Raw genomic sequence first — 20,972 nt, forward strand, 5'->3', positions numbered from 1 at the left:
ATTTACTAACGAAAACTCCAATATCAACAGAGACTTTCCCCTTCGATTTTCTGGTCATCAATTCTGTTTCCGTTTTCCGTTGGTTTCAATACGATTTTTGTGATTAACTAACTTTTTCACTGTTTGATTGAGTTTAATTCTCTGTGATAAGTTGATTCGTTGAAGACGATGGCTGTTGATGCTAAGATTGAGGATTTTCAAGCTCGTCTCCATGCTCTTGCTGTTACATTAGATGTTTCCAATGTTCTGGTTATGAAATCTGATGAATTGTCTCTTAAGGTTGATTTAAGTGGCGGTCCTGAAGCGGAAAATTTCCCTCTGGGCATGGAGGAGTTACGATCACCTGAACGTAAATTATATTGTGAAAAGGTAATTGAATCAAATGGACCTTTAATTGTTAATGATTCAACTAAATCAGACGAATGGAAAGATAATATCGACGCAGCTAAACATGGGCTAATCTCTTACATTGGTGTTCCCCTTCATGGTCCTGATGGTTCAATTCAGGGAACCGTTTGTGCTGTTGATAAAAAAGCTCATTCATTTGATGATAATTCACTTAAAGCCATCACCCAATTACGAGATGATATTGAAAAGTTTGTCATCGAAAAGTAATCAACTAAAAATTATGATTAAAAAAAAACAATCCAAACTTTAATCTAAAATATTAAATTGTAATCTAATCGCAAGTTAATTACAGTTACAGTTTAATCAATACGTAATTGTAATCAATCAACTGCGACAGCAATTTAAGTTTGTATTGAGTCTGAAAGTAAATCTTTTTTTCGTATGATATTATTGGTTTGATTTCTCATTTTATTGACCAACAATTAATTAACCATAATTGATTTAACTCTATTATAATCACCAACAATCAATAAATCAATGAATGAATCAAATTTCAAGACAATAATCAACAGGAACAACAACAATTAAATGATTGATGGTATGAAAAGTCAATTCAATTAATGATTAAAATGAGAGGAAAAAATTTAGTTAATTGTTAAAGTTAAAAGTTGAATTAAAACAAATATTGTCTACTAATTGTTGACACTAAATTTGCTTTCACCTGATCAATTTAATCTAATGATTAACCCAAGAAAATATCTCGCTTGTTTTAATATTAACACTCAATGATTAACTAATTGTTGGTTTAATCAATAACCCTAAAGGTTTAATATTCAACCCAAATCAGTGAGTATGGTCATGACCATGAAGATATCGTATTTATCATGACCACCATGATAATCAGATTCCCTGATGAATTAATTAAAAAATGAACACAAGTAAACAATCAAGTTTCAAAATAAGCTTTCCAATGATGATGATTGATCAGTTGGCTTAATTGTAACAGTTAATTTAGTAAACAGAGACACAATAATCTGTGAATATTGATTAATACAATATTCATATGTGAGTGAATGTTAATTTCATCCGAAATTGATTGAAGCAAATGATCAAATTAATAAATTGTGTTAGTTGATTGTTTTCTGTTTCTGTTGAATCTTTTTTCTTTCTCTATTGATAAGATGATCCAGAATTTATGTGAACAAATTGTTGTGATTGAATTGTAACAAAATGAGAGAGAGAGAAAGAAATAAATTCAAAGCTGATCTGAATAAGATTGAAATGTGGGATTAGTCCACCCACTTATCCACCCTGAAAACCTTTTGTCATCCTGAAAACTGAGCAATTGAAACAATAACATCAACAGAGCTGAAATGAAACAAAAACAAATGACATAACCAAGAAATAGACAGAAAAACAAAGTTTCTTTAGCTCAACTGTTCACAACAACAACAACAGACTGAAGATGATTTTTTTGCTTGTTTATCCTTCAAGATTTAAGGATGAAATCAGATGATGATAAAGAATAGAGAGAGAGAGAGAGAGAGAGAGAGAGAGAGAGAGAGAGAGAGAGTTGAGGATGAGGATGAAGATGAGAAAAAAATATTGACGGTAATCGGTGCTCATCGAGGCTTGAGGTTGTTTCTTTTTCAAGTTCAATTGCTTCAGTTTTTTATCTCCATCTCTTTACATGGAGAGAGAGAAAAGATTCTGAGGATGAATGAAAAAACAGGAGAGGATGAAGAGGAGGCGGTGGGAGAATAGAAGATAAAAAAGACCTGACAGTTTAATAATTCTAAATAAATAGGTCTGTGGAGACGGAGTGGGTAAGGTTCTTGTCTTTTTCTTCACAAACTAAATTTTCCACCTTAAAAATGAGCCTTAGAACTTTTTTTTTATTCTTACCTTGTATTTCGACTTTTTTTTTGCTTCTTCTTCTTCTTCTTCTTTGGTTTCTTGTTTTCTCTTTTCACCTTGATAATGATGATAAAAAATACGATTGACTATTGAAAATGATGATAAAAGGGATGACTGAATCAACTTCTTTATCCGGATGATTATTGTTTTGATTCACTTTCGGTTGTCAGACATTTTCACCTTATCCTTTGTTACTCTCTCATCATCGTAATTATATCACTAATCAAACACAATTGAGGTTTTCTTTGTACCTGAGTAACTTTTTCATCATTCTATTATTACCTTTAGGGTGGAGAAAGAGACATTATCTCTTATCATCATGTCTCTTCTTCATGGTTTAATCTTGTTGGTGTTTCCATCAAAGTGGTTATGGTTTAAATCAAATGAATGGCAAAAGAAGTGCCAAAAAATGTTGATGAGAAGCACAAGGTTAGAAGATGAAAAAACCAAGATGAAGATGAAGATGATAACTTAGATAGGAATTGATAGAAATACTGAAATTGTGAGACTTTCATTATCCTAATTTACCTTTAAATTGTCAACCTCAATCGTGACACCACAGTTAATTGTGTTCTAATTGTAACAACAAAGAGACGATTCTTCATTGATTAGATATTAATCTTGACCATTGAATATTTTACACGCACGATTAGTTTGGATTGTAAAGTTGATTAAAATGAATTTTCTATGGAAAAGTAAATCAATCATATACATTAAGCCAATTTCTCATAATCAATTTGTTACCTTTGGTAAAATGGTGATAAAATGAAATAAATCATTTTTTATCTTCTATTTCAATGTTATCATGTTACAATCATGATTATTTATTTGCATATATCATTTTCACCTGATGCAACAATTTGAATCAAGTTTCAACCATGATGATAAACATTACACAGAAATACAAGACAGGTAAAGAGAGAGAGAGAGAGAGAGAGAGAGAGAGAGAGAGAGAGAGATGATAAATGTTGATGATAAACTAACATTCAGATGGAAACAAATGATAACATTGTTGTTGTTTTTTCTTTTACCATGAAATTGAAATATTATCGTTCTGATAAATCAGTTAACAGGAATAAGAAACAAAAACAATCAGGTAAATCTGACAAGACGTAACAACAATTGATAGATGTAAACAAAAGTTTACCTGATAAAATTGATTGGAAAGGTTTGATTTTGAACAGAAATTATCATGAAAAAAATATCATGTTAAAATTATTCTGATTATTTTAATGTTTCCTTAATGGTTTTGATAATGATTATGATATTTATCATGAAATTATTTCAATTCTTATCCTGTTTCATGAAATCCTCATGAGGATGAAACAAATAAACTACTTACCCGAAAGTTTGTCAAGTGTTTTCTCATCTAACTCACAATTCATTCAGAATAATATAAATATAAGTCAGAATTTTTTTCATCCATTATTTTTTCGCCCTCATCTTTCATGGAGAAAAGAAATACTTTCTCTCTCACTCATGATCATCATGAAGATAATGATGATATTCATCTTGATTAACTCAGAACTTTTTTGCTGCTTCTCTTGTATATAAACTGTGAAGTGGATTTGTTTGATTTGTAAAGGCAACATTGTGTACAATACAATTAAGAATCACAATCAACCAGGAAGATGGTGAAAACAAATACTAACCATCATGATAATCATCATGAAAAGTTGAAGATAAAGTTCATTCCAAGCTGAATCCTAATACACAACCAGTAAAGAGTAAAAATTTATCATGAAACGAAAAAAAAAAGATTCTTATTTTGACTCATCTTAAGGTGTAACAATTTAGATCCATAAATGATAACAATTAATAACCATAATCATATCTCATGTTGACCGATAAAACCAATAAATGTAACCATCAATTTCAAACTGAATCAATTCAATTGTCAATTGACAAAACCCCTTCTGTTTATTAACGATAATTATTGGTAATAATCATCATCAACTCGGGAATCATTTTGATAACAAAATGAAAGCTAATCCTCATAAGATTAACAAGGAACGGAAAAAAAATCTATTAGATCCTAAACTTATCCATGGGGCTATTATGGCCAAATTAGATTCACCTCTTCCTCTCCCACTCCGATCCTTAACCCACCGCCACCATCACCTCTCCTTTTTTTTCAATCATTTCAACTATTATTATCTTAATCATCATCATCTAAAATGTTAATCTAAACCACATTGATGGCTCACAAGTGATTGATATGTTAATATAATCCCAGAGTGAAAGGTAAGTTCTGATTCCCCTGAAAAAAAAACTTTCAGAACTTTTTTTCCTCCTCATCGTGTTCAACAGTTTCCACTCACAACTAATACAAATAAATAACATTTAACACACATTAATGTCAGATTAATGACCATTTCAAGTTATATTATCTTCATCTTCATCATTATCATCATTGATAACTTTATCTCTCTCTCTCTTTCTTACTCTATCAACGTAATAATGACTTTCATTGAGAGAGTTGGGAGAGAGAGAGAGATGAAGATAAATCCAATCTGAATCCTGAAAGAAGATTGAATTTACAATCTCTCTTTTTAATGTAATCAGATTTTTCCCTTGTCTTCAGAGTCTCTTCCTGATGATTATCATTAACAAACATAACAATTTATTTTCCGGTCAACAGCAATTTAGAAAATGAAAACTTTTAAATTGTTATCATCACTTATCCAATAGGATTGAATTTTCCAGAAAAAAAGAGAGGATAAGTTAATCTCGATGTTAATGATAATATAAACAATTAAGGATTAACTTTCCCTTTGATTGGAAGAGGAAAAAAAATTAAATTAGATTTAGTATTTTGAACTGAAAACTGTGATTTTATATTGATTCATTTTGGGTTTGATTGTTATGTTAATTGTGGTGATACAATGAAGGTAAAACTTGTCAATTGACCATTTGACCAACAATGACAAACATTAGTTTCTCAGGTATATATTATATGAAAGGTAATTGTTGAATGATGATGATAATGATAAGAGATGAGGATGAAAAGTGATGATAAAAAAGTAAGACAAATTGTTTAAAAAGCCCTCAAGGGATATAAGTCAAGTTGATGAGTTTGAACCAAGTAAACATTGTAAAGCACTTGCCGATGAAGATGATAATGATAAAATGGATCATCCTCATCTTTTACCTTCATCATCATGTGGGAGTTCAAATTAAACAGGGAGTGAGAAAGAGTCTCAGTCTCATGATATAAAACTTTGGAAACCTTAAATTTGGTAAATATATAAAAAAAGGGCAACAGGAGAAAGGAAAGAAAAGAAGAAGAAGAGAAATTCAAAAGGAAAAGGAAATGATGATAATAATGATGATAGAAAAGGATGATGGAGATAAGGAGGAAGATGGAAAAGGCCAGTGAAAGAATACACTGTGAATGTTATATGTATTTTATTACATTTTATACGCATGAGAACTTTATCTTTCGTCGAACTCACTCAGAACAAAATCAAAGTGATTCGTGTTTCATTCATTTTTTTCCCTTCTCATTCAACATTCAAGTTCATCATCCTAAGCATCATCTTCATCTTTCATCATCCCTGATAATTCAAAATCGAATGGTAAATGTTATCCAAATTCAAATTGTTCTAAGTGGTTAGAACAATTTCTTTTCTTCTTCTTCCCTCTCGATTTTGTACCAAGTTGATTTTGTTTTTGTTTCTCTTTCGGTGGAAAATTTTTTCTATTGGAAAACTTTTACTTCCTCAATAAGTTAAAAAGTGTAAACAGAGGATTATAAAAGTTAATTGTTGTTGATTATGGTTATCCAAACATTTGAATCCAATTCGACAGCGATGATTGTTAATGAACCTGTTAATGGACATGTTAATCAATTGATTAACAATCATTCAAACAGTTTCACTCCTCGGTCAATTGTTAAATCATCTACTCGTAAAGACACAATTGAACCAAAGTTAATTGATACCAAAAGTGTCACACCAACACCAACAATTGTTACCAATCCAAAGGTGACAACAATTAACGGTAATTGTTACAATAATCCGTTCCAACAATCATTAACACCTTATCATAATTATCAACAACACTCAAATTATGCAAGTTATCATCATTTAAATAGTAACAATCAAGCAACTGGATTAACCTCATCATCTTTGTCACCAACACTTTTTTATCAACGCAAGGGCTCATTTTATATTCTGTTATCACTTTTAATTCTGGGAATTGTTTTGCTCATTTTAATTGCTGTTGGGTCAATAATTGTCTACATTACCTGTAAGTATTATGATAACAATTGAAAATTGTTATTAACAATTAAGCTAATCAACTTTGCCCCAGCAAAAATCAGCTTGAAAACTTGTATGAAAATCAATCACTATTTTAGTGTTTTTTTTTGTTGCAAACTTACATAAATTCAATCAGGGAAAAAATTAAATCGTTGATTAAAAGTTAATCATCTTGTGAATATAATGTATTAATCAATTATGATTAAGGTTGATTAACATGAATGATCATCAAGGTGAGTTGAACTCTAACCCAATCTACAAGTAAAATATTATCTTGCAAGTGAAAAAAAACTCAATAGATTTTTTTTCAATTTTCTTGATATAAAAAAATAATCATCTCTCAACCACCTACATCATCATCTTGAGCATCCTTTAGCCCCATTACCCACCCACCCTTTGAATTTATCCTTATCTTCATCTTCAACTCTTCACACTCTTGAAAAATCATCATCATCATCATCTCCATGTTAAGGCTCATTGATAAACATTAAAATCCAAAAACATTAACAACATTTTCTTATCTTGATATTATTCATCCTAACCCACCTTCCAACTTTTCCCTCCTTCATACTTACCACCCTCTTCCTATCATCATGAAGATTCTGATGAAACTATTACAAAGATTTCCTGATGATTATGATGAGAAAATTTCACTTACATATTCAGACTTATATCCAACACGTACAAATAAATGTTATCGTAATAATTTTCACTCCCACTTCACTCCCAGCATTTGAGATTCAACCTTATTATCAAACAATTTGATTCATAAAAACTGAATGATAATGATGATGATAAGGAAACATTTCAACATTTGAGTAAAAATCATTACGATAATTTCACCAAAAACTTTGAAAGAAACTAGAAAACTAGAGTATTTAAGTATCCTGAATACTCATCAAATTGTTTCAATATCATGCTGAGTATCATGAGAGTATATTAACATGATTAAAATGAATAAAAGATAAAATGTAAATTGAGAATTTTAAATTTTCTATTTTTCTCTCTGTTTTGTTCAACATTTAACAAGATTATTATTGTAACATTATTGAATCTTCATCATGAGAGTATAAACTTTTCCATGACTATTTCCATGATAACAGAATTGCATATTAATTAGATAATTTCAAATGTTTACAATCATTTTGATAACTTTTATCCTCTCATTTTGTGGTTTCAAATTTGCTCAATCAAATTAATCTGTCAATTGATTCATTCAACTGAATTTTGTTATGATCGATCATCTTTAATTAGGATTAATTGCTCACTGATTGTTGATGTTACTCATTTCTCTCATATTGATTATATTTCATCTCTTAGATTCATCAGTTTATTCAGTAATTCAGTTAATCATAATCTCTCATGTTAATCAACTGAATTGAAAATTTTAACATGATAATTTTTATATTCCTGATTCATTGTTTGTTAGAATCGATTACAAATCGATTTCGACTATTATTATCATGATATTGGCTGAATATCCTATAGCTACGATAACCTATAATACCCTGAATTCTGAGCGATTTTCATGGTAAAAGTTCAGAGATGCTCAGTAGTTTAAGAATCGTACAAAAAAGATATTCTCTTGAAGGAAAAAAACATCGTCATGATTGAGAAAACTTTAATCAGTCAACTATTCAAAGTTAACCTTTCGAAATGAATTAATTATGATCAATAATCAACTCAATCGATCAACAACAATTAATAAATTGTTGACAATCAGAAGGCAAAAAAAAAACTAAATGATTACGATTAAAGTCAAACTTTTACCAACTAATATTTATATCAAATTGATTTCTCTCATTGATTAGAAAAGTTAATCAATGATTTAACAATTTAAACCACAATCAAAGGCAACCGTTGATCTTAATTGTTACTTTGCTTCTTAAAATAATCAATAATTAATTTCTAATGATTCACTTTCACCTTAATTGTTACAGATTCTCAGAGAGCTAAAACAAGGATTACAATTGAAAGAAAAGGTAAATTTATAATGATGGTTAACCTTTTAATCACTTCAACTAATCATACCAATTAAGAGCTACAATTAGTATCCATTAAGGATAATAATTAGTAAATTGTTGGATGAAGTTTTTGTTAAATACAAACAACAACAATAGAAAACATTGTTTCTTGTTTTTCGATGGAAAAAATTGAAAAATTAACTCAACCTGAACTTTTTTATCTCGATTCAATTTCTGATTCCATTGAATTGAGCTCATGGTTTATCATGCAAACCAACATTTTTCATCTTCTCATGTCAAGGATTCTTATATTTTCACAGATATTTTTCGCCTCATTTCAGTCTCATCATCATCTTCATCCAATTTAGTAGTGAAAAAAGTTCTAAAAATATCGAACTCGAGAAACTTTTCCTTCTCACCTTTTGTTTCCGAGGTTTCGATTAAGATTAATTATCATCAATTCCGTTTCTCAGCTTCAGAATTTCATCATACATGTATGATCAATTGAAGAAGAAAATATTTTACTAGAAAATTTCTTCCATCCGATGACCCTTCTCATCTCATAAACTGACCCTTACCTATTGACCCATCGAACTGAGGGAAAAGAAAAAAAAAGTTCTAACATAATCAATCAACTTTTTCACTTTACCTTCAACAACCAGAATTGAATAACTTTCATTGGGAGATTAATTTTTATTATATTGAAATTGAATTTTCTTTAATGCTTGATTTGATTAGAACAATTTAATTTAATCATATTGCAACTTTTTTGACAAAGTGACCATTTTAAGCATTCGAGGGAAATGAATTGAAAATATAAACATGATAAAACTTATCAAAAGGGGAGAAAAAGTTTATCCTTAGATTTCATGAAAAGATGATAATCTAATTTGTTAATCTAATTGTTCCATCACAATTAAGATCATTGTCTTTCGATTGGCTGTTCGTTTGGTGCTGATTGTGTTTTAGATGAGGATGGACTCGAACCTTATTGCCGATGTACTCACCAGTGCGATGCCCGAGTGGAGGGTCTTGGTGAGGGCGGAGGTGGTTTCAATCACGAATACGTTTGTGGTAATGATAATGTTACTTATCCAAGTTCGTGTCACCTCAGATTGACCTCATGTCAACTTCAGCAAACAATTTATGTTAAACATGAAGGAGCTTGTTGTAAGTATCACTAATTATCACTCAATTACCATGACAATTAACTAGACTCATCAACATGTTTCCATGTTAATTGCAACGAAAATAAACTCAAAGTCGATAAATAATATTAACAAAATATCATAAAGTGTCAAGTCAACAATTAAAACAAATGATCAGTTGATTAGTTTATCAATAGTTGAAAGTATTAATATTTTTTTATTTAAATGAGTTAATGTTTTGTTATTATTAATACTTATTAGTTCATTGTAGTATCTTAATTGTAATTGTAAACTTTTACTGAATGCAAGTTCATTGAGGGAATGGATTGATGAGGAAAATGAAAGTTCATCATGATGAGGATGAATTTTGTTAAAGAGGTTAAGAAGGTCGTTCTAAAAATGAGTCTTAATTAGCTGATTGTTTACTTAGTTAACAAACATACTTTTAATATAATAATAACGTTGATGATGAAAAATAGTACAACATGATTTGCCTACCAACATGAATCTCTGGGTGATTCTGATTCTCAGCTCCCATGAAAATGATGAAACAATAATAACAACAAACTTAACTCAATACAAAGTTAAGTAAACAAAACAAATACATAATATTATATATAAACAGTTACTTATATTGTTGTTGATCATCATCTTCATCATTTAAGAGTCTATTATTATCATCATCTTAATCATTATCATCGTAATAGTAATCAAATAGCAACTTGATCATCAGCTTATCACAATCAGTTTGCTAGTTGATCAGCTGATTGATTGATTGATAGATAATTTTTGTCCGTTTTCATGTCCGGTTACGTGCTGAATATTTTTCATGAAAAATGAAAATTTTTGATCATTTGGTCAATGGGAACTTCTGATTTGTAAATCATGATTATAATCATTAGACCATAGAGATTGAGATGGAAAAATTAACAATATAAGATGGAAATTTGTAAAATCGGAACTTTTATCCTCTCTTGCTGAGCATTTGAAATGTAAGATTTCATGAAAAATTCAGTTTTGAATAATCAGAATTCAATGTTAATGGTGTCAATATTTTCACCTTTTATTTTTGCAAGAACTAAACCAATTGAAATCATGGTCAAGTTTCAGTGTCCATTTATATATTAGCTGAGATACAAACACGATTATGATGATCATAACCATGAAGATGATAATGATCACCATGAACATATGAATGAATATAATACTCAGATATATATATAATATTATTTATGCCATTTTCTCATCATAATCATCATCATCATAACAGATTACATGTAAAGTAGGTAAAGTAAGAAAATCTTACAAGCAGAACTTTTTTTTATTCAAATAATATTTTCATGATACATGAGGAGTGATCATGATGATCAGAATTGTTCAAAGGTGTGAAAAGGTGTATAAAAGATAAAGGTTAAGATGAGTAACAAGAACAAGAAGAAAAAAAAATCCTTACATTAGAATCAATTTATCATGACCAGCAGAACTTTTTCTCAGAACTTTTCATTTTGGAAAATTCATTTTTTTCTTCTCTCCCTGAAAAGAAAAACTCAAAACCTTTTCATCATATTTTCTCAAGCCTATGGTGAGAAAACATGATGAACATATTATATAACTTGACCATGATGATGATCATCATCATCATGAATTGAATTAGAGATAAAAGAACAATTTTTCTTTCTTTCAATCAAAAGTTCTGAATATTGAAAAAAATTGATTCAGAATAATAATAACATGTATCATCCATGATGTTGATGGTTAATAATTGTTTCTCAATATCATGTAGTTTCATGGGAAAAAGATTCAGAACTCAGCATAATAGTTACACTGAACTTTTGAAATGAACTTTTTGCTTTTGTAAATATATTTTTCTAATTCCGATTTATCTCTTATCATGGATTCACCAGATTCATGTGAATATATTTTCACCATGATTACCATGAGGTTACCATGGGTTAATATTGATAAAATCAATATAAATTGGCAGCAATTTAAATTCAACCGTTAACATAATCATATGTTGTTATTATTATGATTACCTAAAGGATTAGGAATAAGTTTTTACTTTGGTGATCATATTCATTGAGATTCATTCAATCATCCAATTGAATTGAGATTTTTTTTTTCTCTCTCTCTCTCATCCAATTGACTTGATTATCAACATGATGATCAATCCGATTGAACAATTTAAATCCAAACAATTTAAATCCAATTGACTTTATGTGTAAAAAAAGGCAATCAAGTAATCACCAAGAAAAATGTTGGAGTGAGAAAAAAAAACTCCAACATTTTCATCATCTAATATGAATTACGAATTTAATTTAATTTAGTTTGAAGAATGAAAATTAACTAATTAAATTAAGATGATTTTGTATTGCTAATTAAAAAGCATTTTAAAAATTGGAGAAAAAAGTTTTTTAATTAACTTGAGAATCAAACAATTAACTTGTTGGGAAAATTTTCCAATCCTTTTCAGTTGAGATTTAATTTTAATCTATGTTATCGTTGATTGTTGATTAATTGTTGACGGTTAACAATTAACATCTCAATGGTTTATTTTCAATATTTGTTAACAATCAAGTTGATTAATTAATCGAGAGAAATGTTTATCACTGATTAACAGAACTTAAATTTAATCATAATCAATGTGATTAAGAAAAAGTTTCAACAGTGTTAATGAAATGATTAAAACAAGTTAATCAAATCAATTATTATGCTAATTGTGATTATCATCTCAATACTAATAGCATAACATTGGCAATATGATTTAATTTAGTTAAATTAATTTACCTTTTAACTGGCTCGTTGATTGTTACATCACCAAGTTAATCACCTAATTATCATATCGGTTTGATTTAATTACTAAATTTTTCCCATGATCTTGATAATCATTTTTTTTTCTTGATTGTTCAAAGAGCCAAACTAATCATGAATAATAATACAATCATTTGATTATAATTAAATTAGATTATATCATTTTTGTTCCGGATTTAATTGTGATATACCTTGAAATTTGTTAATTGTGAAAATTTTCAGCCTCAAAAAGCTGATTAGTTAATGAAAACTTTTCTAAATACTTAACCTAACATTAATTTCTAGTAATCAAATTAATTGTGCTCCAATTATTGATTCATATTGAGAAAGATATGAAAAAATATTATGATTAATATTAAAGTTGCCAATTAAATTATTAACTGATTGCAACAAATTATCAACAATTAGACAATCACAATTAACTTTATTCATCATATTATTATTACTCCTTTCCAAACAATCAACTCACCTGTAAATAATATGATTTATTAACTTGTCCGATTGGCTAAACAATCAAAGGGTAATTAATAATTGAAACAATTTCAATCAACATGAACAATTAATTTGTTAAAATTCATTTTAATTGTAATACTAAAGTAAATAATCAAATGTAAAGTGATTGACATTGAATTGTTACAGTTAAATCATAACAATCAAGAGTAAAAAAAACATCATGATTATTATTATGATAACTTTAACTCCCATTTGATAATATCATTGTTGTTGATGATAAACTGTCACAATTTGATGATAATACAGAATTGAAACAAAATTATCATCTTAAAGTTGGATGACAAAAAAATAACGGAAGGATTTAAGTCAAGAAGGAGGATGAGGAAATGGATGAGTGGATGATGAAGACAAGGATGACAGGGGATATTCAGAGAAATTCATTCAATCTGATTCAATGATGAATCTATTTTTGTTTCCTCATGAGTTTCAATCTAAATCTCCTGTCAATCTTATCCATCAATTTATTCATCTTTTTATTTTCATCAATAACATGACAATTTCATGATCAATATCATCATTGTCAATTTGATTGTCTCCTTTATTGAGATTTAATTAACTAAACATTCAAAATTCAGATTCACCCAAGGATTAACCTTGGCTCATGATTATCATTTAATCAATTCTGTAATAAATGATTTCTTAGCATTTTTCCTGTAAAAATTTATCAATCAAATTGTAAATTGTTTCGTTACTTTAAATTCAATTGTCTTTATTTTCCCATTCATGGAAACTCTCAGATTTTTCAATCTTCATTCATGAGATGATTTAAATATCACCATGATAATAATTACCATTCCTAATGCAATAATATCAGATTTATATGATAATGATAATCATTGAATCTCACATTTCATCATCATAACCTTTTTTTTACCGTTATTTTCATTTTTAATCATTTGGTTACATTATCATGTAGTTTACAATTATGATACACGTACCATTGAATTCACCCTGTTTTTGTTCATGATTTGGATGATGAAAATTCTGGTTGAAACAATTTAGATTCAATTTAATCAGAAAATGCCTTCCATCCATCTCCATGGATAAAATTGAAAAATTTACCAAAGGAAATGTTTCTCCATTGGCATTAAAATGATATTTTTAGATATGAAAATCGTTTAAAATTTATCGGGGAAAAAATAATAACAACAATCAAATTAATCATTGGGATGAAGTTCTGATTAGCATGAAAACATTTATATATACGTGTTACAATTAACTTTTTGGGTGAACTACGATTAACCGGATTAAAAGGTGAAGTGTATTGAATAATGAGAATTGATTATTTAACATGAAATTGTGATCAAGTTTATTGTTGATCAAATTTTAGCTTCTTGATTACGATTTGACTGATGACTTTCATGATGTTAAAGGCAAAAATGATGATGATGGTGGTGGTGGTGGGTGAATACAGGGTGGGGTTAATGGGATGAGTTTCGGATGAAATAATGATGATGATTAGTATAACAGTCTCTCAGCATTCAAGTCGATGAAAAATGAGAATCAACATTTTTATCATCACTTTTCATCTTTATATATTATATTTCTCAGCATCATCATCATTATCATCCTCTCAACACCTCGTTATCAAACTAATTGATCTTAAATAACTAATCACTTTACATGATATCATGTAAACCAAAGGCTCGATATTTATATGAATAGCAAAGGGTTTGGTTTATAACACAATTTGTATTGAGCTAATTTTTTTCATTCTATTATCATTATCTAATCATAATCAAGATTCATTGTAATTTTTTCCATCACCTCCAACAATTTAGCTTCAACGTTTGATTTTCTTGGTTAGAGATTAGGAAACAATCATGATGATAAATCATGATGAAAATATGAGAAAAGGGTTAATAAGGAAACAGAAAGAAAGTTTTTCTTTCATTAAATTGTCATGACAATGAATCAATCAGCTGATTTGATTGATTATCTCCCAATTTTGAATCAAATTAACGCCTGGAGCAAGTTGACAATTACTTAATCATCACGATGAGGATTCTTTTCCAATATTAAGTTACACTGAAATTCAATAGTCTATCAGTTTACTAATTAAGAAATAGAAATGGGAAAAAAACAGATCATATTAATCACATTGGTAACAATTTAACTTTGTCTTAACTTAATGATGATGATGATTTGCTTTTCTCATCAGCTAATATCATGTAATCTATTATTGTTATTATTACATGAACACTATCTGAATATTACTTTCAACTTATTACTTGAAATGAGATGAACATTTACCGTTATAATGATATCGCTATTAAAGTTTTTTACTTTTTACCATTTCTAGTTTTTTTTCCTGAATACTCACAATCTATTGTAATAATATTATTATTATTGAATAAAAATGAACTCTTCATGGTATGAATACCTTTCATGGTAAGAAAAACATTCCCATTCAGTGACTGAATCAACTGTTTTGTTTGAAAAATAATATCAACCATTCATTTTGATTGTATTAACGATAATCATGGTAATATAAATACAGGGGAATCTCAATAATGATTGTAACTAAATGGCAATAATATGAAAACATTCAATAATAATTAGAGTTTACAATCAGATAGTTGATATAACATCGTCAAGCTTATCAATTGTATTATTAATTTTCTCAATTTCAAACAACGATTATCAATTAAGATACGACAAGAGCCAAATTACTATTGTTAAAAACTAATAGACAATCAATTATGATTATCGAAATTGCTTCTTAACATTGGAAAATGTTCATTGTATTTACATGTTATTAGAACTTTTTTTTTTGATTATCTAATGGTGTTGATTGTATTTCTTTTCTTAGATGGAGTTCAGAGTAAATGTATCGATTCTGATTGTAAATATGGTTCTATATGTTCACCGGTAAAGACTGGACATGGGAGTGAATGTCGATGTCCAGAGAAATGTCTCGATTATCCTGAAGTTGTCTACTGGCTGAGGGAAAAATATCCTACCTCTCAAAGTGAATCTCTCGCTTTGACCAATGAAACTGTTTGCGGAATTGATGGTCAAGATTATGAGAATTTTTGTCAGCTCAAGAAGATTTCATGCCTTAAATCCAAGCCCATTTCTATCAAATATTATGGCTCATGTGGTAAGCACTCTAATCATAAGTATTACTTTCTCCATGTGCCCATCGAATCCCTGAGAGCTCTCTCTCCCTCCATTTTATCAATTTCTCCTTCCATTGTATCTCTCAAATTCAACCACCATCCAGAAGATTCAGAGAGGATTATCCTCATGTTGTTGTAGAAAAAAAAATTGGAACCAAGGAAAAGAAAACAAAAATACTATTCAGATTATTAGTATTATTATATTATCTTTAACATTGATATTAAACTTGTTAGTTTATGTTTGGGTTAAACGATGAGGATAATAAAAAAAAATCCCAATCAGATTTACTCATCAACAATAGTTGGAACATCAACTGATTTGTATTAATGATAAACAATGATAATCACCATGATCATAATCAGAATTATCATCAGGTAGAATCAGGGAAAGGAATTATAATCATCAAGGTCTAACAAATGAATAGAGATAAAATCCAATGAATTCCGGTTGGATAAAAAGATGACTTCAATTCCTTTCGTATTTGGATTATCAGTGTTTCACTTGGATGAATAATCATCATCATGAATAACAAGACAAGGGGAAAAAAGGTCAGAATGAGGAACATTTTTCTTCACGAAAATCAGTCCATACAAAGCTTATAGAATTTACATAATTCGTCGAAACGAAATGTCCACTTCTGACCAACATACAACAGGGAAAGTTCACTAATCATAACAATGAAAGATTTCAAGAGAAGTTCATATCAACAATTAGATGAAGAGTGAAAGCCCAAGGGAAAAGTTTCGAAGTTGAGAAAAAACTTTTCTCATACTTTTTCGTGTTTCTTTTCAACACCAACAAGTTCGAGTTTTGATTGTTCGAATTCTTTATTTCCATTGTAATCGTTTATCGTATTATTATCTGGTCATCTTGTGTATCATCTTCATCTATTATTAAGATACAACAATAGAGCAAATTGAAAGAGATGATGATGATGATGCTACATTTGAATGTATCATCATGTTATTATTTATTATTTATGGTTTCTGATAATCTTTCCTCTCTTTTTTTCTTGCTCTTTCCTTTTCCGTTTTCATTTGATACAGATCCTTGTTCAACCATGATGTGCCCATCAGATGAGATTTGTCAATTGGATGATGAAAGGAGACCATTTTGTTCATGTAACAATACCTGTTCAACCATGGATATAGTTGATTCTCATCATAGTAATTTCAACAATAAGGATCAGTCTCAAGGAGATGATGATGATGATAATAGTCATCATAATAATCGTAATGGACTAACAATAATGACCCCTACAACCTCCACCACCGGGTCAACCTCTACTATTACTACAATAGGTTCGATATCATCTTCCTCTTCCATCTCAACTGAAAATAAAACTACATCTTCAATCTGTGGATCGGATGGTAATTTATACCAAAGTGAATGTTCACTTTTAAGAGAATCATGTGTTCAAAAGATTGATATTAAACCTTTGCCCTCATCGAATTGTATTCAAGGTAAAGATGATCATCTTTTCAATCATCATTCGCTCCAATGGCTCCTCTCACTCACTTTCTCCCTTCTTTGTATCTTCTCTCATCTTTATTCTTTCCCTCTCATTTTCTTCATCTTCATCTTTCTTCCATCATGTGTATTCTCATCAATTCTGTGTACATATATGTTTACTCAATGTTCCTGATGCGGGGAATGATGAAGATGAGAGAACGAGAATAATGTTCTTTGTGTATATTTATATATTTTATTCCAATCCATTGCTTTTTCCATCATCATCATCATCATCTTCATTATTCTCAAGCCATCATGCTCTTTATCATCTTGTCCACTTCAATTTTGACATTATTTCAATGTTATTCTTGATACTGATTCGTTTTCCTTCAATATTATTTACCCTTTTTCCATCTCTCTCTCTCTCTCTCTCTCTCTCTCTCTCTCTCTGTCTTTCTTTTGATCCATCCCGATGATAAATCAAATTCTGAGAGTAAGTTGGTGATGATGATGATAAAGAATTAGTGTAAATACACAGAAATATATATTAATTGGTTGAAGAATTGTAATAATCCAAATTAACCAGATAATATCATGTTCCTCGTGATTAACTATCAAATTTAATCTTAAGGCGTTTACTCTTGGAAATTTATTTAACCGAGAAAAATGTTCAATAGGATAATATGAATGAGATATGAAGATAATTATAATCACCATAATTGACTTTACCTAATTTAGCTTCTTCTCCAGTATAATTAAGTGACTATCTTTTTATATTATTATCATTTGCTCTCATTAATATGATTGAAAGTTACAGTTTAATTTAATAATAACTTGAAAACGAGAAAATAATCCAACAAGAATAAGAAGAGAAGAAAAAATCAATTCTATTCCAATTAGAGATCATGATTATCTTCATGGTAAAAATGAATCACAATAGAAATTAATCTTTAATTTTCTTCCATTATTGTGACAATGATCATTAATAATAGAATCTATTGATTACAATTAACCTGGAATTAGTTAATCATCGAGAAAAAGAAAACTATTAATATTATTACAATTGATTAGCCAAAGTTTAGAGTTTTGATTGATTTTCAGAGAAAGAAAAAACTTTCCTATTAATCAATTGATTTCTCTTTATATTCTTTAATTAATTGATAAGAGAATTAACCATTAAATTTGATTGTTTTGTCTAAATCATTACGAGTAGATTAGTTAAATTGTTATAAAGTTATTTATAAGATTCACGATGAAAACAATCAGTTTATTGTTGTCACTTTGTCGTTCATGTTTATTGTTGACAAAAAGTGTCTCAGTTACACCCAATTGATTGATTAATCTGATTGATTGATTATTTGATCTTCTTGTTTCCTAATCTTCAACAGGTCATCATCCATGTCATAAAAGCTCATGTTCCTATGGTGGTAAATGTATTGTTGATAAATTTGGTTCCACTAAATGTATTTGTCAACAATGTGAAAAAATTTATAAACCAATTTGTGGGTCAAATCGGATTACATATGATTCAGTTTGTCACATGTTGAGAGATTCATGTATCAAAAAGGTCAATCTAACGATAACTTACTCAGGTCCATGTGAAAATTATCAACCAACACCAATACTGACCAATGGATTAACTAACAATGGATTTGGCGGGTCAATGAATAACATTGGACAGATTGGGTCAAATCGATCAATCGATTTATTAACTAATTCAATTGTTCCTTGTACACCCGATAATTGCCGATTTGGTGGATTTTGTGTCCAAGCGAAAGATTCGGACCATCAGATGAATAGTATTTGCCAATGTCCACAATGTTCAGAGGAATCGGAGGCCGTTTGTGGTTCCAATGGAATCACTTATCTAAATGAATGTGACCTGAAAAAAGCTTCGTGTCAAAATCAAAAGGATATTTACATTTCTCATAAAGGACCTTGTCGTAAGTGATTAACATTTAATTAATTACCTGTTCACTTAAATCATTGATTACACATCACGATGGACAATTGGATCGTAGTTAACTGATTATTCAACTTTTGGTTGACCGGCACATTTAACAAATTCTTAATTTTACTTTTCATTTACAACAATTAATACTTTGAAAAGTCTAAAATGGCTAATTAAATGTCCATCATTTGTGAAATGTAATTAATTGTTACAATTAAGTTGTTTCGTTTTGTTTTGAAGTATTTTCTGTTATAAGCTATAAGTTTATTTGTAATATTATATCTGGAAGTTTGAAAATGTTTTCAAGTTGATTCTTTGTTTGTTGATACGAATTGTTGATTTTAATTGTTTGATTGTTGATCTTTTTTTCCCTCGTAGGAAGTTGTGACACAAGTAAACATAGTTGTAAATACTACGCTACATGTGAGATCAATATGTATGGTATTCACGAGTGCGTTTGTCCTCAGGTTTGTCTTCGTCAGGATCAAGCGATTTGTGGTTCTAATGGTGTTACTTATGACAACGAATGTGAATTACGAGTCCGCTCTTGTTTAGCCCGAACCGAAATAACAGTTGCTCATATTGGACCTTGTGGTAATTAGAATCGATTTCCAATAATCTCTTAATTAATTTGCTTTTTCCTTGTTATTCCTTAATTTGATTTGTATCGTTCTCGTTTCTCTTTCAAAGATATGTGTCAAAAGGTAAACTGTAAAAATGGAGCTCAATGTGAGGGAGGTCGATGTGTTTGTCCAAGTTCGTGTCCTGATCCCATTTACGAACCAATTTGTGCCAATGACGGAAACACTTATCCAAATTTATGCGAGATGAGGAAAAACGCTTGTCTCAATGATAAAGACTTAAGGTCACTTTTTTATGGACAATGTGAGGTTGAAAATGAAGATGAACCAGCAAGTTCAGATGATAATGGTTCCATCAATCAGTTACAATCAAATCAAATTTCTAAGCAATATAATAATCATAATCATCGTCATCAACATTCTCAGTTCAATCAACGAGATTTCAATTCATGGGCCGAGAAAATTTCGGGTCAATTTTCATCGCCTTCACCTTTAGTTTCATCATTAACCTCGAACATTAATCATAACAATAAACCTTGTCAACGATTAAAATGTAACTTTGGGGGAATCTGTTCATTCAATTCTCGTGGTAGACCCTTTTGCGAATGTAATTTAAATTGTCCATCAATGTCCAGTTATGATAAGGTTAATGATGAGCCGGTTTGTGGATCCGATGGTCGTTACTATGATAACCTTTGTTCACTGAAAGAGGAATCATGTCGACGTCAGGTCGAAATTAAATCTGTTAATAGTGATCAATGTAATCTATCAACATCCTTTACTCCAAGTGATTAATTATCCCAAGAAATTAACTCACTTATAATGTTGACAATTAAACTAGTCTATCAATTTATCTGACTATTGTATATCAGAATAAATAAACTAGTCAATTCTAATCAATG

General features: G+C 29.4%; 2 protein-coding genes across 2 annotated transcripts; both read left to right on the top strand.

The window, feature by feature from the left end:
• The first annotated feature begins 168 nt into the window (after positions 1-168).
• Positions 169-615, top strand: LOC128393652 (diguanylate cyclase DgcP-like). The gene has a single exon (XM_053353848.1). The coding sequence runs from the start codon at positions 169-171 to the stop codon at positions 613-615; it is 447 nt and encodes a 148-aa protein (XP_053209823.1).
• Positions 616-5,783: 5,168 nt separating this feature from the next.
• LOC128393157 (agrin-like) lies at positions 5,784-20,966 on the top strand. The gene is made up of 8 exons (XM_053353286.1): positions 5,784-6,516; positions 8,468-8,509; positions 9,413-9,661; positions 15,776-16,066; positions 17,133-17,549; positions 18,927-19,481; positions 19,868-20,083; positions 20,180-20,966. Exons 1-8 carry the CDS (start codon positions 6,042-6,044, stop codon positions 20,863-20,865), a joined length of 2,931 nt encoding a protein of 976 aa, XP_053209261.1. The 5' UTR covers positions 5,784-6,041; the 3' UTR covers positions 20,866-20,966.
• Positions 20,967-20,972: the final 6 nt, after the last annotated feature.

This window comes from Panonychus citri, unplaced genomic scaffold (assembly GCF_014898815.1).
Source record: "Panonychus citri isolate SS breed McGregor unplaced genomic scaffold, ASM1489881v1 Contig00138, whole genome shotgun sequence".
NCBI classification, from domain to species: Eukaryota; Metazoa; Arthropoda; class Arachnida; order Trombidiformes; family Tetranychidae; genus Panonychus; species Panonychus citri.

Excerpts from the sequence above, each read along its gene's own strand:
- LOC128393652 (XM_053353848.1), top strand. The coding sequence starts at position 169 with ATGGCTGTTGATGCTAAGATTGAGGATTTTCAAGCTCGTCTCCATGCT.
- LOC128393157 (XM_053353286.1), top strand. The coding sequence starts at position 6,042 with ATGGTTATCCAAACATTTGAATCCAATTCGACAGCGATGATTGTTAAT. Across the intron at positions 6,517-8,467 it reads AATAATTGTCTACATTACCT|ATTCTCAGAGAGCTAAAACA; the intron begins GTAAGTATTATG and ends TAATTGTTACAG. Across the intron at positions 17,550-18,926 it reads CTCATCGAATTGTATTCAAG|GTCATCATCCATGTCATAAA; the intron begins GTAAAGATGATC and ends AATCTTCAACAG.